Raw genomic sequence first — 24,761 nt, forward strand, 5'->3', positions numbered from 1 at the left:
ATGCTATTGAAAGAAAGATTTTGCAGACAGTCAAGCCTGCAACCATTAACTACTTAAAAAGTGACAAGCAGCAACTTGAATACTTCCTCAAAATATGACATATCTGTTCTGTCTGGATGGGTCACTGATCGGAATAAAAGCCACAAACACACTCAGAGAATTAACTATAAAACTACATTGCTATTAAAATGTCCAGAATAAAACAGGTTAATTTACAGGTTAGTTTTAGTCCATGCTGGTAGTGTTCCCAGCACAATTGTGGGGGCGTGCATAAGCGCACCACTGTGCCTACCGTCCCTGTCCTATTGTCTTCTTTTGTTACTTTTTATCATTACTTATCTAATGTTTTATTTGTACAAATTACGACTCTATAATTGTTTGACAAAATAAATAAATAGAATTGTCTCTGAGATAAACACAAGTCTTGGGCTGGAAGCCAAACTCATTTCAGGAAATTCCTTTGAAGTGATTCTGTCAGTCAACCGAACTTACAGTTTATCCAGAGTCTTTTCAGAGATACAGCGTTCATCAATTTCAGTGATCTGAAAGCATAAAGTTCTCTCGGAACTCCGAGGCTCACAGCCATGATTTCAAATGTTTGTCACACCGACTTATCCCAGACTGTCCCTTATATAGTGACCTGGTGTGGTCAAGTGTTCCCTAGAGCTACAAATGCCAAACCCCATTCTTTTTAGATATTCTTGTCTGGACATAGATCTCCTAACTCTGGTGTCTAACATGGGCTCATCCTCTAATTCATCTTCCTCCTCTGGCTTAGTCCATACCTTAACTGGGGGTGCTACAGTTTCTAGTTGATCCTCAGAGAGTGAGCATCACTCTCAGACTCAGGTGACCAGAACACTGGCCTAGGGTACCGATATGCATCCGTCTCCTGGTCTTCAAAATCCGTGACCAGCTGAGCCAGACATGGACCAATCACAACAATACCAAGGAAAACTCTTGTGCAGTCTGTTACATCATTTTAAAAATTAAAAATTCTAAAAAAACACCCTTTTATTAGAGTAGTTTTGCAACTATTAAAATAAAAACGTATGTTACTCAGTTAAATCATCTTGTATCCAGAGGATATTTGAAATCTAAAAACATATCTAGTAGGATTGTGAAGAATATTCAAAAGCAAAGCAACACACACACACAGCACTTTTGAAACAGAACAATTGTACTGTTTGCAAGATTTCATTTTCCTCTTTAGAAGTTCTTCAAAGCTATTTCTGTCTGCATGAGTAACCACTTCAGTTTTTTGCAGATTTTATTAATTATGGTTAACATATTATCTAAGTTCCAATTAAACGAGTATATGATGCAGATGCCTTTATTTTATAAATATTGTACATTTTAGTACCTAGAATACTTAGTATTCAAACTTTTTTTCTTGTTTTCCTCACAAAAAATTAAGGTGTGTCTTATACTCTGGTACATCTTATATTCCGAAAAATATGGTAACTTATAGTATTTGTTTTTAATGATCTGATATAGCAGTTTTTCCAAGTTGCTTATAATATCCTTTTGATGAACAACTTGTGTAGTTATGGTAAATAGCATAAATGCATTAGTCAATGCATAACAAAGTTCACCTGTATCTTTATTGTTTGGGTTTTATTTTAAAACTGTATTAGTCTGCATAAAATGATAAGCATAATATTGTACCATAATTGTACTGTATACATTGCACTGAAAATGAAATGGGAGTCAATTTAAAAATATTTCTTTTATTTTAACATAGAATCTTTTTGAATAGATAATGCTCTAGTTATGCTCTAGAGAGAATGCTCTAGCTGCCCTGAGTCCCATGGGTGGCATAGAAGTCGAATGAATGAATGAATGAATAGGTTTTTTTATTGATCAGATAGCCCAGTATTAGCTGTTTCAGTTTAGTAGAGGCTTAATGTATTGATTTTAAGTGATTTATGTACATAAACCTACCCAGAATTTTGCTACATGCAGAAAAGTGATTGACCCAATTACTAAGAATGTTGTGATATATAATTGTAAATGTTCAGAATTTAAGAACCGAATCCTGACAACAGTGACTTATCCTTGTATCCTTGTTATCATATGTATTGTATATTGGACAAAGAATAAATAAATAAACAAACAAACAAATAAATAAAATATTCATTTTAGTTATACCTGGAAATCTGAATACAATGACACTTTACTGACAGTTGTGTTATAGATCTTATATGAATAATCGAGGAATCTTAATCATGGATACCGTATAATTTATATTACTACTTGTCTGCTTATTAGTGTGTATTGACACGGAATGTTTCTTTCTTTTGTTAGCAAACTTGACAGGCCACACAGAGAAGGTGGACATTGAGAACTTTGAACTCCTGAAAATTCTTGGGACAGGAGGTATGAATTATTTAATGTTGCTAATAAAGCATTAATGTGTTTCTTAAAACATTAACCAAATAAAATTTTATTTTACAGATAAATATTTTGAGTGGGTGCAATGAAGGGCTACCAACATTTTTATTATCACACTGTGGGCGTGGCTTATGCAGGATGTCCTGCATTTTCTTTCAACATCTTTCAGTGCAAATTGGGTGCTCTTGGGGTGGAGCTTCATTTCCACTACCCCACTGTGTCACCCACCCACCCCGGTCCGGTCAGTAGCCCACCCCTGGGTGGGTGGGATTGGCAGTAAGAGGTATCAACAGAGCAAAGTCTTCCCAACTAAAGCAATCAGAAAAGGCAGTATATTTTTTTAAATTGTTTATTAGATTGTACTCTTCTTTCAAACACTTACCTTCCAAGGTCACCTCAGTACAGTACAGGCAAACCAAATCCATTTTCGAAAGGCTGAAATAGCTGCAAAGTCAAGTACAGGCTGACTCAATTCAAAGAGTCAGGAAAAACATTCTAGTCAATTGGTAATAGAAACAAATGACTATAACTATTGTTTCCAGTACTGGATCATTTCCATATATTTTGTTTTATATTCCATATTTAAAATCTCTGCTATAACACGGTTGAAGTAGTTGTTCAATTCAGAATTGGTCTAGTCAGGAGCAACAGTGACTGAATTATTCTCAAGCTTTTTCCTACAGTCTTGTGCTTCTTTGGTTCTCAGCCTTCTGTTTTTATCTATTGCCATTCCTCTTGCAGATTTAAGTAGCAGAAAATCCTGATTGGGACTTGTTGCTGTGGTATTTCAGTTAAAGTTCTAAATCTTCTCTCTGTCAGGCCAAAGCCATCATTTTGAGTTAGAGACTTTGGCCTGCCACAAGTAGAATAGTACAATGGGAATTGAGGAGAGGTGGTTGCATGAGAGGGAAAAATACTAGCCACAACAAATTCTTTCCAGAGATTCAAGATCATCCTTTGTTCAGCACCAGCCAGAGGTTATGGGGAGGGTCATGGACACAGAGAACCAGAGTGGTCCATGTGATGAACCTGTGGGTATGGGGATGAGGGATGAATCTTAACCTGGGTGGAGAACTGTAGGAAAAGTTAGTATCGACTTCACTACAGTTTGTAATCAACATTGCTCTATTAATAAATTGGAACTTGGGAGAAGTCCAAAGTTTGGACTCTGATTTATTTCTCAGATGCTAATTGGAACTCTGACACCCTGCTTGTAATTGTAAACCTAAGATTCTGGTTCTAGAATTTTATATTTCTTTGGAAGCATTTTAATAAAATATTTAAATAGTTCTTTATACCTGTGTGATGTTTTTGGTTTTAGCTTATGGAAAGGTATTCCTGGTGAGGAAAATCAGTGGTCATGATGCGGGCAAATTGTATGCAATGAAGGTATTAAAAAAGGCAACAATTATTCAAAAAGCCAAAACAACTGAACATACAAAGACTGAACGACAAGTACTAGAGCACATTCGACAGTCTCCATTTTTGGTTACTTTGCATTACGCTTTTCAGACAGATACAAAACTTCATCTCATCTTGGGTAAGTATAAAATGGAAAGAACCATAGAAGAAAGGAAAAAATAAAGTCTATTTTCATTTGCTGCTCCTCCCTCCTTCCCAATGGTATGTGTTTGGAATATACACAACAGAACAGTTACTAAAAAGAATCAAACTGATACACTTTACTGCCTTCTAATTAGACTTATCGATCACTCTTTGCTACCATCAATAGTGGGTTCCTACCAGTGTGCCTAATTGCACGTAGCTCTGGCGTGTGAGCACATGTTCAAGCGAAATTTTGCTACCTGTGCAGGTAGCAAAATCTTGCATGGGGACGCACGTGCACATGTGTTTCGGTGTTGTTTTTTGCTTCTGCATAGGCAAATACCTCGACAAAACACACACGCACGTGTGTCCCCATGCAAGATTTTGCTATCTGCACAGATGCAGGAAGCAAAATTTTGCTGGAACACATGCACAATTAGCTGCACCAGTAGGAACCCACTACTGGCAACTATCTAGCGCTCTTATGGGAGTTTGGACTTTCAACCACAATTGAGTCCCAAAATTCTGTTCTAAATGAGAGAATTGTTAAGTTAGTTTTGCCCCATTTTAAGTGAATCACTGTAGTTGTTTAGTTAGTAACATGTTTATTAAGTGAATCTGGCTTCCCTTTGACATTGCTTGTCAGAAAGTTGTAAAGGAAGATCATGTGACCTCCGACGCTGCAACTGTTACAAATATGAACCAGTTGCCAAGCGTCCCAATTTTGATCCCATGACCAAGGGATGCTGCAATGAAATATGTCACATTTTTCAGTGCTGCTGTAACCTCAACAGTCACAAAATAAATGGTTATAAGTAAAGGACAATTTGTGTAGTCCAAGTCTCTTGCCTTTGTAATTTCTTGACTTTGCACAACAATTTGATTCATGAAATATTCATCCTCGTAAAATCTGCTAACTAAACAAAGACTGCTGAACCTAATTTTAACCTGGTAGAAATACAATACCAGTATTTTTTTTTAAATTAATTATTATATTTTACAGAGATAACTGCAACTATCTTGAGTTTTAATTTTTTTTAAAAAACTTTGCAATTATTTTAAAGTAGGTCTGAGGGAGATGGGCAGTTTAGAAATGGGAATATAAATGAATAAGTAAAAAAGCTAGCCTATAATTGAGACATTTACAGTATTCATGTGAGAATCCAAATAATTTTCCAAAGGAAGCAACTGTGGCTAGTGATGAAGCACAAAAGAAACAAAACCGTATGTGCAGCATTTGCTACAATGTGGTATAAAATGTATTTTTGGAATCAATTCAGAAATTTTGCAATCCCTAATAAATAATTTCATTTCATATATCTTAGATTACATAAATGGTGGAGAACTTTTTACCCATCTTTCACAAAGAGAGAAATTTAATGAAGATGAGGTGCAGATATATATTGGGGAGATTGTTTTGGCATTGGAACATCTTCACAAGGTGAGACTATATTTTCAACTTTTTAAAAATAAATTTATTGAAAGGAAAAATGTAAGTGAAATTAGATTTTCAGAAGTGATCTGATATTATCTACCTATGCTTCATTTTCAGATACACTTGTGCAAGCTCAGTGCAATGCCTGCTTCCACTTAGAATTATTACTGACATATTTTACAGTCATTTGAACCATAGATTCGTAATTATTGTTCTGTGAAAAACACATCCTTTTAAATGCTAACAAGCAGGCAAAAATAATTAAAAATATTATTTTCATTTTATATCTGAAATATGTAACTTTAAGAGCAAATACAGTTTGCTATTGTTTATATAGGCATTTTCCCAATTTAACAAGGTGTATGTATTTGAAGTATATTATTACAAGCCAACATCTGAATATATTTTAATTAAGTCTGCTTAATAATGTACAATTATTTTTATTTTTTTCCAGTTGGGAATTATCTATCGTGATATAAAACTTGAAAATATTCTTCTTGACTCAGATGGACATGTCGTTCTGACAGACTTTGGACTGAGTAAGGAATTTGTTAATGATGAAGTAAGTATCTGCATAGTAAGTAACCCTCTAAATAAGCCAGAAAATCCAGATATTGAACCTTTCTCCTTTTTCCATTGAGATGAGATGGAGGGATCAGATTTACCTTGTGGGATAATGTGTGGAATGAGAGAGAAATATTTCAAAATGTATATACTGTAATGTCCAAATGATATTATACAGCGAGAGCCAAACATCTGAAGAAGACAATTAAATGGAACGATATAAATCCTAGTAATACATTTTTTTCTCTCCCCCCCCCCCCCCGATTGTGGTTTCAGTTATTATATTGTCTATAATCTCATACACTTTTTTTCAGAATGAAAGAGCTTATTCTTTCTGTGGAACTATAGAATATATGGCTCCAGATATCGTCAGAGGAGGGAATACAGGACATGATAAAGTAGGTTTTTGATGAAAAGGAAAATAATTTGACTATTTATTGCTTGGGAGACAGTTTAGTATAGTAGTTAAAACAAAAAAACTGGGAGTACTAGTTTGATTTAGGTCAAATCAGCTGGATGGCATTGGGCCAGTCATGCCCTCTCAGTCTTAAGAAAGCCTTATTTAGTTCACAGGAGTAGAATTTTGTGATAAAAAAACAGAACCATTTTTATTTTTGCATATGTACTAGAGAAGAGTGTAATAGAAAACACATGAGGTTAAAACTTTCTTAGCTCATTTTCAAATTGTGATATTGTTATATATTGGTGTCTGAATACTCTAAATAAATATTAATATCTGTTTTAAGGACTAATAGAAATAGGTTTCAAATTACATGCAATTTATTTACATGTAAGCTATAGCTCACATTTGGTACATTTTATTTTATAAATTAATTTTTTTCATATACCGGTACTTCATATTTTTAAAAAATAAATGTATAGTATATTGTTATTTCTTAAAGGAGTTGCATTAATAATCTTCATTGATATATAATTGTTTTATAGGCTGTTGATTGGTGGAGTTTAGGTGTTCTTATGTATGAATTATTGACTGGAGCATCACCTTTTACAGTTGATGGGGAGAGAAATTCACAAACTGACATATCCAGGTAAGTTATCAATTCAAATGAAGACATCAGAGGATGTCCTTGTATTTGTGTATCGGGTAAATTTGATTCAATTGTTTTAAAAAGGTAATATTGTTTTCTCCCAAAATACATATATTGTCATTACTTGTTGTGTTTATGTATTGTTAGGTTGAACAAAGATGGCATCCCTCAGTTTATAACGTAGAAACAGTAAAAATACATAAAAGCTGATAAAAACATAACTATAAAGCAGAAAGTATAATGGTATTAATTCCTTAAGGTTCTCCAGAACAATTCCCATCTTTAGGGTATTCTAATTGATAATCTCCAGGAAACTGTTCCATAAAATAGGAGCTGCCACAGAGGAACGTTGCATTAGGGACAAAAATGTCCTCTGAGATATGAAACAGGCATAGTATCTGTGGTTATAGCTTGGATAGAGCTATCCTTACTTCTTTAGTCCACATTAAGGAAAACTCTCATGTAGATTATTGTAAAGTGAATGGAGGTGCACTTTACTTAGTTGTTGTGTTTTAATTTATTCTATTTTAATGTTTTGTGTCATTACTTGTAAGTTAATTTTGAGGCTTTGATATGGAATATCTTATAAGTCAGACAAATAAATTGCGTAAAGCTATAATGATCAAAAAGTGTCATTTTACAAAATAGGGTTACTAGAATATCTACTTCAACTGGAAATTAGGATCATGTTTATATAACATCAGTATTATAATACGCTAGCCAATGAATTCACTGATTTCATTGGATTAATTCATTGGCTAGTGTATTATAATTCTGGTTTGTTTGGGGGTTGAATTAAAAATACTAGAATTTTAGCTGCTTCACAATTTAATGTTCAATGCACTAGTCTGGAGGACAGAAGGAAAAGGGGGGACATGATCGAAACATTTAAATATATTAAAGGGTTAAATAAGGTCCAGGAGGGAAGTGTTTTTAATAGGAAAGTGAACACAAGAACAAGGGGACATAATCTGAAGTTAGTTGGGGGAAAGATCAAAAGCAACATGAGAAAATATTATTTTACTGAAAGAGTAGTAGATCCTTGGAACAAACTTCCAGCAGACGTGGTAGATAAATCCACAGTAACTGAATTTAAACATGCCTGGGATAAACATATATCCATCCTAAGATAAAATACAGAAAATAGTATAAGGGCAGACTAGATGGACCAGGTGGTCTTTTTCTACCGTCAGACTTCTATGTTTCTATGTTTCTATACCTTTTTCCTTCCTGCATATTTCTGTACAAGGAACACAGCCATTTTTTGTGGCCTTCCTGTCTTTGTTCCTAGCATTGATTAACTTTGCTTTTTTTTTCTTAGTAGCAAAACAATTTCTTATTTATATGGCCTTTTAATTTTTTCCTCTAAAGTTAGGGTTGTAGTTGTTTATTTCTGCTGGTTTATCTCTACTTTTAAGTAACTGCTTTTTCATTGTTTGAATAAATCAGTTTTTACTGTTTTAATTTTTTTAAAATAAATAAATAATACAGTATATTTTAACTGTAATTTGTTGCCTTGTTTATTTTTACTGTCGTTATTGCTGGGCAATGAATGCATTTATGTAAGTTTTAGAATTGTTTTGAATCCCAAAAATAATCAACTATCATTTTACTTAAGGAGAATATTAAAAAGTGAACCTCCATATCCACAAGAAATGAGTCCATTAGCTAAAGATTTAATTCAGTGTCTTCTAATGAAAGATCCTAAGAAAAGATTGGGTTGTGGTTCAGGGAATGCTGATGAAATCAAACAACATTCTTTCTTCAAGGTAAAATCAAGTTTGCCTTTGTTATAAACTATTCATTTTTATATTGGCTATTACTAGGCAGTATATTTTATAGATATTTTAGATATTAATCCCTGGAGAGAGACATCAGATTTCTTCTGTACAGTATTTAAGTGCCGTCAGAAGCAGAATTAACATATTTCAGCAAAACCTTTAACTTGAATTTAGCTAATTGTTCTAGAATAAAGTGCCGTAAGTTTTTCCTTTCTATATTTTAAAGACATTTTAATTATGGGTAAATCATTTCACAGCTTGGCATGTAGTGAAAGACAACACAATTGCATCTCTCATCCCCTTTACCATTTTAGAGCAGATGGGGAACACTTAACAAATAGAGGTACTGTAAAGATCTTTCTGAGAATATTTGTTTCAAATTATGCTAATAAATGAAGCTTTTGCATTGTTTGATGGGGCACAAGTTTGGTAATCTCAAAAGGTGAACTTTGGGGCACTGCCCCATCTATAGGATCCATATTGAATGCAGGATATGACTCTAATCATCAATAAATAATGGCTCCTTACTATTTAAATAAAATTTGAATATTTTTCCTCAGTGTAATTGCCATTATTTGTAATTTATTAAGCAGTTGCTTTGAATGGTGATCATGATGAACCATTCAGCAATTTATCTTCGACTATATTTGCCAATAATACAGGTAGTCCTCGACTTATGACTGCAATTGAGTCCAAATCACATGACCCCAGGACACTGCAACCATCATAAATATCAGTCAGTTTCCAAGCATCCAAATTGTCACATGATCATCGGGAAGTTGCAATGGTTTTAAGTGTGCAAAACAGTTATAAGCAGTTATGGGCTCCTATGGGAACGGTCAGGAACACAGTTCCAGTAGCAAAATTTGGAGCTCCACCCCAGAGCACCCAATTTGTACTGAAAGATGTTGAAACAAAATGCATAAGCCACGCCCACAGTGTGATAGTAAAATTTTTGGTAGCCCATCACTGGTTATAAGTCTTTTTTTCAGTCCCGTTGTAATTTCAAATGGTCACCAAATGAACTGTTGTAAATCAAGGATGACCTGTATATCTTAATTAATACTGTAATGCTTTACATATAATAAGTCCAATTATATTTAAATAGAAATGAATGGGAAGGTAAATTATAATCTATTTTCTCTGAACAATTTATATTATCAGCTCAAACAATTACCTTTTTGTCTGTTCACTCTTTTCTATGTTTAATTTAATCTATTGGTGCAGAAAATAAATTGGAATGACTTGGCTGCCAAAAAAGTGTCTGCTCCTTTTAAACCAATAATTCGTGATGAGTTGGATGTTAGTAACTTTGCAGAGGAGTTTACAGAAATGGATCCAACATATTCTCCAGCAACTATTCCAGAGGCTGCAGACAAGCTGTTCCAGGTAACTTGAAAATTCCAAGCCATTCTAAAATTTTTGGAGAGATCATTTACAAATTAAATAAGAATATCCATCCATCCATCCATCAATCCATCAAATGGTTGAAATGACAGGCAGCTGTAGTGTTGGATGAGAAATATTAAAACTAATATATAAACAAACACAGTGTTAAAACTAGTATAAACAAGAACACTAATCACTGCTATGTCAGATACTGGTCGGACGTCTTCATGACGTCAAAGCTCTGCCCATGGAATTCCCTACTGGGATTCCCCACCTCCTTTCCAGCCTCCAGATCGGCCGAAAACGCTGCCGCTGATCGCAAAAACGGCGCTCCGCCAAGCGGCGGCGCCTGGCTGTAACCTTCTGAAACAGCCTGGGGGCTTCTCGGCGTTCTCCTGAACGCTGAACCTGGAAGTTCGGGTTTGGGTTCCGGAAGCCGCCGAGAAGCGCCCAACTGTTTCTGAAGTTCGGGTTCGGGTTCGGGAGAACGCCGAGAAGCCCTTCGGCTGTTTTAAAAGGTGACAGCTGGGCGGCGGCGCCCAGTAGAGTGCCATTTTGCGATCTGCGGTGGGTTCGTAAGCCGAAAAAAGTTCGTTAGAAGAGGCAAAAAATTTCCGAACCCCAGATTCGTATCACGAGGGGTTCGTATCACGAGGGGTTCGTATCACGAGGTACCACTGTAGATTAGTTTGAGTGAAAGAACTAGTGAGTGATTAAATACAAAGAAAAAAAGTTGAGAAAGAAACTTAATATTACATTTTGATTTTTGAAACATTTCCCTTTTGGAGTTATTATTTCAGAAATGGAGAATCCATTATTGATAAATGATTTAAATCTGTAGTATTATAAGCTTTAAAATGAAATAGGAAAAATGGCTTGTGCATCTAATCTAACAAGTTTAAAATAGTAACAAAGATTGGGAAATTGTGCTTATGGCTGATTAATGCACTAGGGAGATTTCATAATCTCTCAGGGGAAGGAAAATTATTTTGCTTTCTCTGTGGTTGGTGTTGTTTTGCCTGCAGAAAGGATATAAATGAAATTGTGATAAGATAGTTGTAGAAAGAAGAACAGGTAGCAGACTGAACATAGGAATGCTTGAAGAATAAAGTAGAAATGTAGAAACAGACTGGGGAAGTATAAATTATCATCTCTCAGTGGCATATGAGGGTTTAGGGAAAGGTAACACAAATTGTTTAGAGATAGAAAGTAAAAGATAATAGCAAGATAAAGGAAATATCCAGAAATGCAAGTTGGACTTGAAAAGCCTTTTGCTTATAAGTTCCAGATATGAAAAGTGTATTGTTTGTAAGAGGTAGAATAACTATAGAAATACTGCCCAGTTTTTTTTAAAATAAATGCTTATAGTTATTTGATAGCTCTAAGAATCTAATTGAGTGCATTGGAAAAAAGCTAAAACACTGTATGCATAAAGTGAAAAAATTAGATAAAATATAAGATATATGACTAGATTTATATATTATATGTAAATAAATATAAAATAATCATAAGTCATTATTGTACTGTATATTTAAACATACTATACATTTTATATATGATTATTGCAAAACAGGCAAATCAATCTGGTTTATTTAGAAGTAATAAACTGAAAGGAATATATCAAGATTAAGTCAATACAGGTAGTCCTTGGCTTCTAGCAGTTCATTTAGTTCAAAGTTACAACAGCATTAAAAAACTTATGATCATTTTTCACACTTAACGACCATTGTAGCATCCTATGATCATGCGATCAAAATCCAAACACTTTGCAACTGACTTGTTAAGCCAGAATGATTCATTTAACTGTGGCAAGAAAGGTTGTAAAATGAGGCAAAATTCACTTCACTGTCTCTCATCAAGAGAAATTTTGATCATGAGTCAAGGACTACCTGTAATAAAAACTTAGAATAAACAAAGGTTTCCTCTCTGATTTTTGTCTGTTAAAAGTAGCAGTTGTCCTAGATTAGTAGCGTATAACATAAGTGTCAAAGAATAAATCACAAAGAGATAGTATACCATTGCCCACAATTGTGTTGTAGGGGCCTATCGGACAACAGTGAAATCCCACTACTATGATTATATGGTTCCCTCTCCTATAACAAAGTTAGGGATTTGCAATCACTGCCTATCTTTGTGACAGGACTATTACAACTGATGAGCCATTTCAAAGGAATAAACATTTTTATATATTTATTTATTTATTTTGTCCAAAACATGATGAAGGATATATTCTTAATAGAAAGTATCAATGAAGGATAGAGGGAAAGATATAGGAATAGAATATATCAATGAGAGAATAGAATAGAAGAAAAGATATAGGAAAGGAATAAAAGATATATAAAGCAGTATAGGAGACACAAATAGGACAGGGGACGGAAGGCACGCTGGTGCACTTATGCACGCCCCTTACATGTTGCTGCTTTGTGCACTGTACATTCCCATTGAAGAGATTTCTTACTTCACTTGGTTTCTAGCTTGTGGTCTCTCCTTTAGCAACTGTTGTTGCCCACCAGCAGCCCCTGCAGCTGGTAGCGGATCCCGTCAGAGAATAAACTGATGAACCAGCAGTTGGCACCGGAGTCAGACAGTGAGGGGGCTGGAGAGGACTTTGTGCTAGAGGTGGAGAGTCAGCCAGGACCTTCAGAACCTCCAGAACCTCCCACCAGTGATGAGGAAGAAGAGGAAGAGCCTCTTCTTAATGCATGAACATGCAGAGCTGCCAAAAGGCAGGAATTGTTCTTCAGGAGGAGGTCTGCTTGAGAGTAGGTTTGGGGCTAATTGGCCACTCTTCTTGAAGGTCTCAGGTGATGAAGCTCCCACAACTTCCAAATGCAAGCTGTTCCACTGGTTGATCGTTCTCACTGTCAGAAAGTTCCTCCTTATTTCCAGATTGAATCTTTCCTTGATCAATTTCCATCCATTATTCCTTGTCTGGCCTTCAGGGTGCTTTGGAAAATAGCTTGATCCCCTCCTCTCTTTGGCAGCCCTTCAAATATTGGAACACTTCTACCATGTCTCCCCTGGTCCTTCTCTTCACTTGACTAGCCATGCCCAATTCCTATAACTGTTCTTTATATGTTTTAGTTTCCAGTCCCCTATCATCCTGGTTGCTCTCCTCTGCACTTTTTCTAGAGTCTCAACATCTTTTTTTATACCAAAACTGGATGCAGTACTCTAGGTGTGATCTAACTAAGGCTTTATAAAGTGGTATTGGTATTTCACTAAATCTAGATTGTATCCCTCTGTTAATGCAGTTTAGCATTGCATTGACTTTTTTGGCTGCTGCTGCTGCACACTGCTGACTCCTGTTTAGCTGGTTGTCCACTAGGACTCCAAGATCTCTTATTTTGAAAATGCCGTTCTTTGAACCAGTAGCTATAAACATATTTAACTATTTAGATCAATTTTACTCTATTTAATTATACTATACAAGTTTAATCTAGTAGCAGTCATTTGCAAAGTCTCATCTCATAAAATAAAATTTAGAATAAATGCTAATAGTATTTAGTTCCTTTATTTCAAAAATAAATAATTAATTGCATTTTAACAGGCTGATTGAAGTCACATATATAAATGCAGTTGGATGCATAGACTAATATTTTTAAATTTTGTGTATCAGAAAATAATGTCTTTCAAGCAAGTTTTTATTTATTTATTTATTTTATTTGTTTATTGGATTTGTATGCTGCCCCTCTGTGAAGACTCGGGGCGGCTAACAGCAACAATAAGACAGCATATAATAATAATCCAATACTAAAAACAATTAAAAACCCATTATAATAAAAACCAAACAGACATACAGACATACCATGCATAAAATTGTAAAGGCCTAGGGGGAAAGGGTGTCTCAATTCCCCCATGCCTGGTGGCAGAGGTGGGTTTTAAGTAGCTTACAAAAGGCAAGGAGGTGGGGGCAATTCTAATCTCTGGGGGGAGTTGGTTCCAGAGGGCCGGGGCCACCACCGAGAAGGCTCTTCCCCTGGTTCCCGCCAAGCGGCATTGTTTAATTGACGGGACCCGGAGAAGACCCACTCTGTGGGACCTAACTAGTTGCTGGGATTCGTGCAGCAGAAGGCGGTCCCGGAGATAATCTGGTCCAGTGCCATGAAGGGCTTTATAGGTCATAACCAACACTTTGAATTGTGACCGGAAACTGATCGGCAACCAATGCTACTACTCTACTGTGATTATTTCCAACAGAGTGCAGTGTTCAACACAGTGATCATCGTAATTTTTTCCCAAGTATGATTAACCTAATATTGACATTAGTGGTAAAATTTTGCACATAACTGACCTCTGGTTTCTTTATCCTTTAGGGATATTCTTTTGTTGCTCCTTCTATCTTATTCAAACACAATGCAGCCACTACGGATCCTGTTTGTTTTTTGACAAAACATAACCAGCCTGGAGTTACAAATATTGCAAGAAGTGCTATGATGAAGGTAGTAATAACCATTTAAACACATATTAAAAAATTATCTGGTACATAATGTATTTTAATGTGAAATATAAAATTAAATAGTTTTCTTTGCTACGTTTACAAGAATATCTTATAATTTCAATATACTGTAATCTTTTGTTAATAACCTAGTTTATATTGATTATATCAATATAATCTTTTGTTAATAACCTAGGTAGCAATTGAATTTTTTTTTTGAAAACAGTTGTAGAACTCCTATATCCAACTTGTTAGCTGATATTTGACATGGGTACATATAGTTAGCTGATGTAAGGCATAGAAATAAGCTTTATCCAAGTTTCCGAGGAAAGTTCTTACGTGCATGTTTTCATATCACTAATAATAAGCTTAGTGTAGAAAATTATGCAGATTTGTCTGAATATTCTTGAATGCAGAATGAATATATATTCTTGAATGAACACAGAATATATAATGAATACAAAGTATAAACAGTGTCATGGGCATACATGGACACAGTAATATACCTGGCTTCTGCTAATACTGCTTGAAGCACTGATGAATAGGCAATTTGTTAATAAACATATTTTCTTTTAACTCAAGCTATCTGGCAATGAAGTTCCTTTTGCACATGCCATTTAAATGTATATGCTTACTATTGTCTATTTTTTATTTTATTCAGTAACTGTTAATAAATAAAGTGAAATATTTCATTTCAGGACTCTCCATTTTATCTCCACTATGAGCTGGACTTAAAAGAAAAACCACTTGGAGAGGGAAGTTTTTCCATATGTCGAAAATGCTTACACAAGAAAACTAGACGTGAATATGCAGTAAAAATAATCAGTAAGAGGTATTAAAAAAATCAATAGATTTTTTTCTTTTAAAAATTAAATTAAATTAATGCTTTTACTCTTAAAAGGGTTTTCCTAATAAGTTACAGGATTAAGTGTTTTTACTCTATGTTTTGCATTCTAAAATAGTAGAAAATAGGTTTTAGGTTTTTTGTGGCATAGTTCAAGAGTGATATACAGTATTCTAATCCATCAGTCTTCTGTTTTCAATAATAAACATATCTACCATATTTTTCAGAGTATAAGACACACCAGAGTATAAGATGCACCTTAATTTTGGGGGAGTAAAACAAGGAAAAAAACAATTCTGGGCATTTAACAAGTGGGTGGGGTGGAGGACACAAGAGCCACAGAGATTCATGATTCTCCTGCATGATTTCTGAAATCGGGTTTCTTGAGACCTTGGTTTGGAGATTTTTATTTATTGATTTTGGTGGTGATGTGTGCCCAAATTATTTTAATATCTTGATTACTATTTCAGGCTTTGTGCACTCAGATCAATCACTTTCCCCCCCATTCCAAAAAAGGAGTGTGCAGAGGCAAAGAAGAGCATCATGTTTCAGGTGGTGAGTGTATTGGCTGGCGCTGCAGCCCGAAAACACTTTCCTCCCTGATTCCAAAAATGGGGCATGTGCAGATCAAAAAAGAGCATTGCGTTTTGGGCGGTGGGCAGTGCCAATTGCACGCCCCATTTTGGGAAAGATTGAAAAAATTAAAATCTTTTCCCAAAACGGGGGTGCAATTGGCGCTGCCCAGTTTTTGACCCTCTTTGGGAGTAAAAAGGTGCATTTTATACTCCAAACAAATACGGTAATTCATGCCTACAGTCAATGTCCTCTTGTTTCTATTTTTATATTTTGGGGAGCAAATCCTTTATTCCTTTATTGGATAATTTGAAAACTAGTTTTTATGCAATCTTGGGAGCCTGAGTCCTCTTCTCCACCACCACAGGCTTCTGGCTACGCAGAATTGTACTGGCCCGATGCAAGGCAGCCATGCGCGGATCCATGCAGTAATTATTTTTGCGAATAATATATTGGTGGCTGCTGAGAGTGGCCCATGTATTCTTGTTGGTGATTTTTTCATAGGAAGTGGCTGCATACTTTCGCTGGCCTGCACGCCTTTTAAGGACTGCAACAAGATGTGGGTTTTAAATGCACATTATTTATATCTTGGGAAATGTTTTAATAAAAATTTGCAGTCTAATTTATAAAGATGACCTTATAAAATCACAAATTTATTTTATAATAATCACTGACATAATTTTTCAGGCTAGAAGTCAACACTCAAAGAGAAATTACAGCTTTAAAACTCTGTGAAGGACACCCCAATGTTGTGAAATTACATGAAATTTATCATGATCAGGTATTACACTATGCTTCAATTTTTGTATTTGCTCTGCATAATCTTTAGAAATCAATGAGAAATGGTGATATGATTATTAGAAACATGCTATGGTAAATGAAAATGAAAGGAATACAAATAAGATAGTATATTGAAGGTTTTTAGTGTTTTTTCTATTACAAGCTATAAAAATGTTTTAACTTTCAAAACTTTCTTTATATCTCTTCAGTTAAATTAATAATTGTTCTATGTTGTGTTGGGAGTTACTAATAGACTCTGCCAGAACAGCTACTCTGTTAAGAAATAAATATATTTATTATAGTGTAATGTTACTGTGATCAATACTTTACTTGGAGAGAAGCCAGCTGGTTTTAGTCAGATGAAAGGGTGTCAGCCAATATAAATTCAACCCCTTTCTCAATTCTGGATAGAAATATTCTAGTATTTAGCAGTGTGGTGCTGCCTTTTTCATCCTAACTATTGAAGACCTGTTATATTCACCATGTAATAATACTACATAAAAAGTGAAATAAAAATCCCTCTAACCCAAATCATATCAAACTCTCAGTTGTTGGAATTTAGAGTATAGAATCCAGTGATTTGTGATGAGACATTTACTTGCTCATTTAGATTTTGGTTTTGGAGCTAAGCTGCTAGAACAAATGTTTTGGGTTCTTCTGAAACTAAGAAGTGTGTGATAGAAGAATCATCTGTTCTGTTTTAATGATGAAGCTGATTTGATTCCTGAAAATACATTACAACATATCAGTTGAAAGAATTTTCAAAACTCTACTGTATTTTAATAGAATAGTAAACTTGTCCAACTAGATATACATTTTTATAAAAATTATATTTGCTTTTAGCTCCACACGTTTCTAGTAATGGAACTACTGAAAGGGGGAGAATTACTTGAACGCATCCAGAAAAAGAAGTTCTTCAGTGAAACTGAAGCTAGTTATATCATGCGCAGATTAGTTTCTGCAGTGAGCCATATGCATGATGTGGGAGTAGTGCACAGAGACTTAAAACCTGAGGTAAGAATTTAAGAAATGTGTGAAGCTTGTGAAGTCTGACCATTTTCACCTTTCCTCCCTTCCTTATTAGTTCATTAATTCTCCTTTACTTTATCAATTTGTTATAGTTATATTTTTAGTAATAAAAGCATAATAAAATATTTATAAGATAATATTAAGATAAGGACAAGTTATCAATAGTAAGGTAATATTTTCTTATAAGAGATACATAACATGTGAATTATGAAGTGTCGTTTTAGTCAATTGCCTACTTGCCTGTCCTGTAATACAGGTAGTCTTTGGCTTACAACAGTTCATTTAGTGATGATTCAAAATTACAAGAGCACTGAAAAAAGTGACTATTATGACCGTTTTTCACAATTATGACTGTTGCAGCATCCCCGTGGTCATGTGATCAAAATCCAGATGCTTGGTAACTGATTCATATTTATGATGGGTTGCAGTGGGGATCATGTGATCACCTATTGTGACCATCTGACAAGCAAAATCAATGAAGAAGCCACATTCACTTCACAATCATGTCACTAACTTATCAACTGCAGTGATTCACTCTGTGAGCCGCCCCGAGTCTGCGGAGAGGGGCGGCATACAAATCTGATTAAACTAAACTAAACTAAACTTAACAACTGTGGCAAGAAAGGTTGTAAAATGGAGGAAAAAAATCATTTAACAAATATCTCACTTAGCAACATAAATTCTAGTCATAAGTTGAGGACTACCTGTATAGCCTTCTCTGTATTTGTATTAGTTTTATTTATTAAATGGAGTGTCCATTATACATGCACTGTTTTCCAGCTTGTATAGAACTATACAACTTATGTTCTAAGTTAGTAAATTCCACTTCACTGAAACTCTGGGAGATATGGCTGAAGATGAGAAATCAAAACTCACCATTCTGCTAATGCAACACAGTATTTCTGTACGTAGAAGAAAATTATTTGAAATCATCTTACAAGAAAAGCTATACTTAGGCAAGGACTTACTATGGGTGTAGAGAATAAGGAAGATGGCCTTGACCACAATATATAAGAACTCTTATGTTTTTAACCTGCCCATTATCTAGCAAAAGTGACTGAATCATTTTTAAGTCCAGAGAAATCAGATAACATTAGGAAGAAAGGGAAGCAGGCATGGCAGAGCCTTTTGTTAAAGTAAATATCAATAAAAGTAGTTTTACCCTTCCTGTGAATTTCCTGGTCTGCTCTATAGTGCTGAAGGGCTACCAAATTAAATTGAACTAGAAGATACTGCTTTGAATAAACAGTTGGGTTTTATAGATCTCAGTTCTTAAGAAGCCTTTAAATATGTCTAATAAGTCTAAAAAATTTATTTGCACATAATTTCTTCTACTTTTTTCTTCTACTCTCTTTTTTCAGTTTTCCATGAGCAAAAAAACTGATGCTGCTTTAATAGTTGCATTAACTTTTAGTGAGTGTATTTCTTAAAGCTTTATTTGTTTCTGTGAAAATTACTAGCTAGTTTAGTGAGTAACTGAGAGGTGTTGCACTCAGATTTTTAAAGCATGCCCAGCCCTACTTTTCACTATATTGCTAGTCCTCATTTGACAATGGAAATTGGGACTGGGAGCTCCATCAATAAGCGATGTAGTTGGAAAGTGTAATGTCAAATGACCATATGACTTTAGCAGCAGTTTCAGTTGCTGTTGTTAGGTGAATCCCACATGGTCCTGGCTTTCTGTTATCTTATCACCACCATTTGTGACTCCTTGCTGGCTTCCTCATTAACTTTGCTTAATAGAAGCTGGCAGTGAAGATTGCAGATGACAAACACATGACAGCAGAGCGCTGTGCCCAAATGATGATCATGTGATACTGCAAAGATTACAATTATGAGAAACAGCCATAAGTCTTATTCACTGCTATTCAAATGGTTGCTGAATGAGTGGTATCTGAGTGATGTCTGTATTGCTTTAGGTTTGTTTGTTTTTTATTCTTGGCTTTTGGAGAAAAGATTTCCTGAATACCATATTTTTCAAAGTACAGATAAGATACACCCTTTGCCTCCCTAAAATAGGCTGATAATTTGGGTGCGTCTTATGTAGCTTTTTCCCCCCAGCCCTAACTAGCTGCTAACAATCTTCCCCAGCTCTTACCTTGCAGGCTCTTTCATTGTATCTCTCTGCAAATAATGTTTTCCAAGCCCTAAATCAGGGTTTTTTTCATTGCTCTAACTTGCTCCAAATAAGTTTCTTTCCAGCCCTAACCAGCTTGCAAGCTCTTTCGTTGTTACCCTCTCTGAATAAAGTTTTTTTAAAGCCCTAACCAGGGGCTAAAATAATGTGCTGGCTAAGGACACTAGCCAGATGAATACCTGGTAAGCAGATTATTTTCTCTATTTTCCTCCTCCAAAACTAAGGGGCATCTTATACTTTGAAAAATACGGTATATAAGATATAACATGGAATTACAGTACCTTTTGTCATCAGTTTAAAAAAATCATTTCAGCATTACTAGCTATGATGAGACAATTAACTCTACTTCTCTAATTATATTTTCAGAATTTATTATTCACAGATGAAAGTGATAATTCAGAAATAAAAATAATTGATTTTGGATTTGCCCGATTAAAACCTTCAGACAATCAGCCTCTTAAAACTCCATGTTTTACTCTTCATTATGCTGCTCCAGAGCTCTTAAATCATAATGGTTATGATGAATCCTGTGACCTCTGGAGTTTGGGAGTTATTTTGGTAAGCATTTTTGGCATTTTAAAAGAAGTATTCAAGCATGAGTGCTAACAATAATAATAGGAAAAGTTTATAGTATTTAATGTATATAAATGTTCAATATTAATGTTGAGCAGAATATGAAGTATTTCATTAGATCTAGAGAAAAGGCTAAAAAAAAGTAAATTGCAATTCAATTGGCTAAAATGTACAGCCATACAGGCTAAAATGTACAGCAATAAAAACTGCATCCAGCAAAATTATAATCGAAAACAAGGTCAAGTATTATAAAAGTTAACCACTTTTACCATTCAGAAACATTTCCTAGTAAGTAAAATATCTAAAAGTAATACAATTAAATACCGGTATATTTATCATAATAAATTTACTGGCGGGGTTTTACATTTTTTTTTGCTAGGGAAAATGGCAGAAACAATTCTGATTTCACTTGAATTAGATGATAAGCTGGTGCCATATTTTAATCACAGTAAATTCTTTAATTCAGTCAAATTTGTAATGGGTGACAGTCTTATTTACAATTAAATTTGTTTCAGTATACTATCATTGATTGGGTACAGATCTTTTGGCAATAATTGACAGGATGCATATTTAGTCTGGATAGTCCATTGTTACTATTATAATAGCAGAGATGAACAACCAATGGCATTTTACTTACCTTTTTATATGGCATTTTACTTACCTTTTTATATTGCATTTTACTTACCTTTTTATATGGCATTTTACATACCTTTTTATATGGCATTTTACATACCTTTTTATATGGCATTTTACATATCTTTTTATAAAAGATGAGAGCTTAATGAGATTGTGCTTTTTTATGAAAAAATGTGACTGAAGCAATTATATTTTAACTTCTGAAAATGATACTTCATTTATACTGCAGATAATCCTTGCTTAATGGTCGATTGTGGTCAATTGTGATGTTCAAAGTTACAACAGACAGAGTCCCCAACAAAAAAAGTTCCTATGATCAAATTTTGAAATTCTGACAATTGTACCCCCTTTATGGTAATGTGATCACATTTTGGGTGCTTGGTAACTGGTTCTCATTTATGGCTGTTTGCAGTATCCTGTGGCCATGTAACCATGATTTTCCAGTTTCCAGCAAAAAATGATGTTTAATGCTTGCCATATTTGCTTAATCATTGCAGCCTTCATTTAATTACTGTGCTGTTCGCTTACCAACCACAGGAAAATTGGTTGTAAAATTAGAGTGGTTACATTGGGACTCTCTTAATGACCACCACAATTTATTATCTTAATTTCAGGCTCAATTACAATTAAAGTAGAGGACTACCTCTATGTAAACATACACTGTAAAATTCTTGACTATGATTTATTGTTAAAGCTATTTACAGTATACACAAATATAAAAACAATTGCATTTATCTGTAATTAATTATTTAAAACATTTCTCTCTCCTCCCACCTGCCCGAAAAGTATACAATGCTTTCAGGACAAATACCCTTTCAGACTCAAGATACCAATATAATATGTTCAAATGTTTTGGAAACAATGAAGAAAATTAAAAGAGGGGAATTTTCATTTGAAGGAGATGCTTGGGAAAATGTTTCTCATGAAGCCAAAGATTTGATACAAGGTATATATGGATCACTGACTTATCTAGTGATTCTTAGGAGTATTAGATAGACATGCAGACATTATTTTGTTCATTGACTAATAAAAATACATTCTCTAAAATGAATAAAGCAAGGTTAATTCCTAACATCAATGACTTCTTTGTAACTGAATTTATACTTAGTGTAGCAAAATTTTGCTACTTTTACAGAGAGAGATTATTCTGGTTATCTAACAAATAATGCAAATAAAAATTATTGGAAAGGCCCCAGAAAGACTGTATAAATAATAAAAGGGTAATCAGCTGGTAGTAAATGCCTGCATAGACCTGGCAGTGCAAACGAAGATGAAGGCATTAGTAATAACACAGATTCATACTTTATTATTTCAAGTTTTTACTTTTATAGAATCTAATACAGATCTTCCAGCTTTCAAATTTGTATGTTTAAATAAATTTCAAATGTATATAGATATTTCAAAATTAAAATTAGCAAGGTGATTTAACCTATCTAATATACAGTAGTACCTCTTCTTAAGAATGCCTCTACTTAAGAACTTTTCTAGATAAGAACTGGATGTCCAAGATTTTTTTGCCTCTTCTTAAGAACCATTTTCTACTTAAGAACCTGAGCCTGGAAAAATTTCTCAGGAAATTTGAGAGTGACACAAAGGTCCGGCCAGTTTCCTGCCATTCCCCCTTTAATCCCGGCTACCTCGGGCATTTCTGGACTGCCAGAGGAGCCTTTCGGTGTATGGGAGGGGTGTACTCCTATTTGCCGCCTCAGAGTCCCTTTTTTTTTTAAGCCTTAATGTTTTGGATTTTTTTTTATTCCCCTCACCTCACCTTCTTCCTTCAACAGCGACTGTCCTCTTCTTCTTCTTCCTCCTTCTCCCAGACAAATTCCGAGCTTTTATTTCTTTCCTAATGGGTTTGAATGCATTATTTGCTTTTACGTTGATTCCTATGGGAAAAAATGCTTCTACTGTACTTACAAACTTTTCTACTTAAGAACCTGGTCACGGAATGAATTAAGTTCTTAAGTAAAGGTCCCACTGTATTATTTTATAATAACATAATAATATGAACTTTCTATAAAGTTTTGTTGTAATCAATTAATATATTCATATTTCCCTGAAAATAAGATCCAGTTTTATTTTCTTTAGGACCCAAAATAAGCATTATGGCTTATTTTCGGCAAAAACATGATTTCAGGGTGATCAGTTTGGCTGGGCATCCTGTCCCCCTGGTGCACATACGAGTGAGCAAGCCCTCAGGGACCAATGGTCCCTTGGTCAGAGTACTCTGGGGCTACACAGAGCAGAAGGCATGGATTGGAAGGCAGGCACTGCATGGACTACAGGCAAGCCAAGAAACACGAAGATGAACCTCCTGTGCCTGCCAGCTTTCACATGGCCCACACAGCACATCCAGATCACCTGCTTCCCCATTCCTCTGCCTCTGTCTACTACTGGTGTCACTGTGTGAAGGCAAGCCTTCTGCGACCACCCACTTCTTTGGCCCACTGACACTCAGCTTTCCTGCAGCATGTCCAGATCACCTGCCTCTCCTGCCTCTGCTTCTGACTGTTGCTTGCAGAGCTATTCAACTCACCTGTGCTGCACCAGCAGTGGCTGCTGCCAAACACTGGTGCAGCACAGGTGAGTTGAATAGCTCTGTAAGCAACAGTCAGAAGCAGAGGCAGGAGAGGCAGGTGATCTGGACATGCTGCAGGAAAGCTGAGTGTCACCGTCTGCCAGCAGTTTGGCAGATTGAATCTCAGTAGACCCAAGGTCAATAAAATGAGGACCCAGATTGTTGGGGGCAAGATGCTTATTCTCTGTAGACTGCTTAGGGAGGGTTGTAAAGCACTATGATGCAGTATATAAGTCTAAACACTATAGGGATTATATTAAGTGCACCTTAAAAACTAGTTGAGGCTTATTTGGGGGGTAGGTCATGGTTTCAGGCAAGCATGGTAATAGGAATATCAAAGTATATGCATTTAAAATAAATATTAATAAATTCAGCCATTAAAAAAAAACCAATTGCCAGTATTTAAGTTATAAATGTTTATTAATCAATGTTAAATAAGTAGCATTCAATAATGTGCGTTACTTTAAAATATCTCATGCATTCATACTAGGTCTTCTTACAGTGGATCCAAATAAGAGGATTAAAATGACCAGTTTAAGATACAATGATTGGCTTCAGGATGGTTGCCAACTGTCATCCAACCCATTAATGACTTCAGACAATTTGGGATCTTCAGGAGCTGCGATTCATGCCAAAGCAACTTTTAATGTAAGTTCACATTACTTCTCCAATGCACTTGCAAGGAGAGTCCAGGATGGGTAATTCTTCAGTCTGATTGCTAGGGACTGAGTTTAATTTAAATATTAGGCAGGTGCCGCCCCCTTAGCCCTCCAGTCTTAAAAACTCAGTCGCAGTAAAGGGACTTTGAGTTTTTGCTCTACCAATAGTATTGGTTTGAGAGGTTTAGGCATTGAATGTTATTTGGAATTATTTGATGTATTAATTAAATTAGGTATTTGTGATTTTTTATTTATTAAATTTGTCTCTTTCTTTCTCCTTTTTCCTCAGGTGCAGCTGGGGGTTTCTCCTCAGGCAGCTCTGGTTTCAGACCTCCAGTGGGTCTAATCCAGTTGACT

The 24,761-nt window shown here is 35.1% G+C and overlaps 1 protein-coding gene across 1 annotated transcript in view; it reads left to right on the forward strand.

The window, feature by feature from the left end:
* The window catches only part of RPS6KA5 (ribosomal protein S6 kinase A5), a 38,415-nt gene that overhangs the window by 1,318 nt on the left and 12,336 nt on the right, over window positions 1-24,761 (forward strand). Inside the window, exons 2-16 of the mRNA XM_070753269.1 lie at window positions 2,308-2,379; window positions 3,716-3,934; window positions 5,265-5,380; window positions 5,829-5,936; window positions 6,253-6,336; window positions 6,884-6,987; window positions 8,606-8,756; window positions 9,996-10,157; window positions 14,474-14,599; window positions 15,294-15,427; window positions 16,700-16,793; window positions 17,636-17,806; window positions 20,325-20,516; window positions 21,954-22,113; window positions 24,236-24,393. Of these exons, the coding sequence (XP_070609370.1) occupies window positions 2,308-2,379; window positions 3,716-3,934; window positions 5,265-5,380; window positions 5,829-5,936; window positions 6,253-6,336; window positions 6,884-6,987; window positions 8,606-8,756; window positions 9,996-10,157; window positions 14,474-14,599; window positions 15,294-15,427; window positions 16,700-16,793; window positions 17,636-17,806; window positions 20,325-20,516; window positions 21,954-22,113; window positions 24,236-24,393 (2,051 nt within the window). The remainder of the gene's footprint in view (window positions 1-2,307; window positions 2,380-3,715; window positions 3,935-5,264; window positions 5,381-5,828; window positions 5,937-6,252; window positions 6,337-6,883; window positions 6,988-8,605; window positions 8,757-9,995; window positions 10,158-14,473; window positions 14,600-15,293; window positions 15,428-16,699; window positions 16,794-17,635; window positions 17,807-20,324; window positions 20,517-21,953; window positions 22,114-24,235; window positions 24,394-24,761) is intronic.

This window comes from Erythrolamprus reginae, chromosome 1, assembly GCF_031021105.1.
Source record: "Erythrolamprus reginae isolate rEryReg1 chromosome 1, rEryReg1.hap1, whole genome shotgun sequence".
Classification (NCBI taxonomy): Eukaryota; Metazoa; Chordata; class Lepidosauria; order Squamata; family Dipsadidae; genus Erythrolamprus; species Erythrolamprus reginae.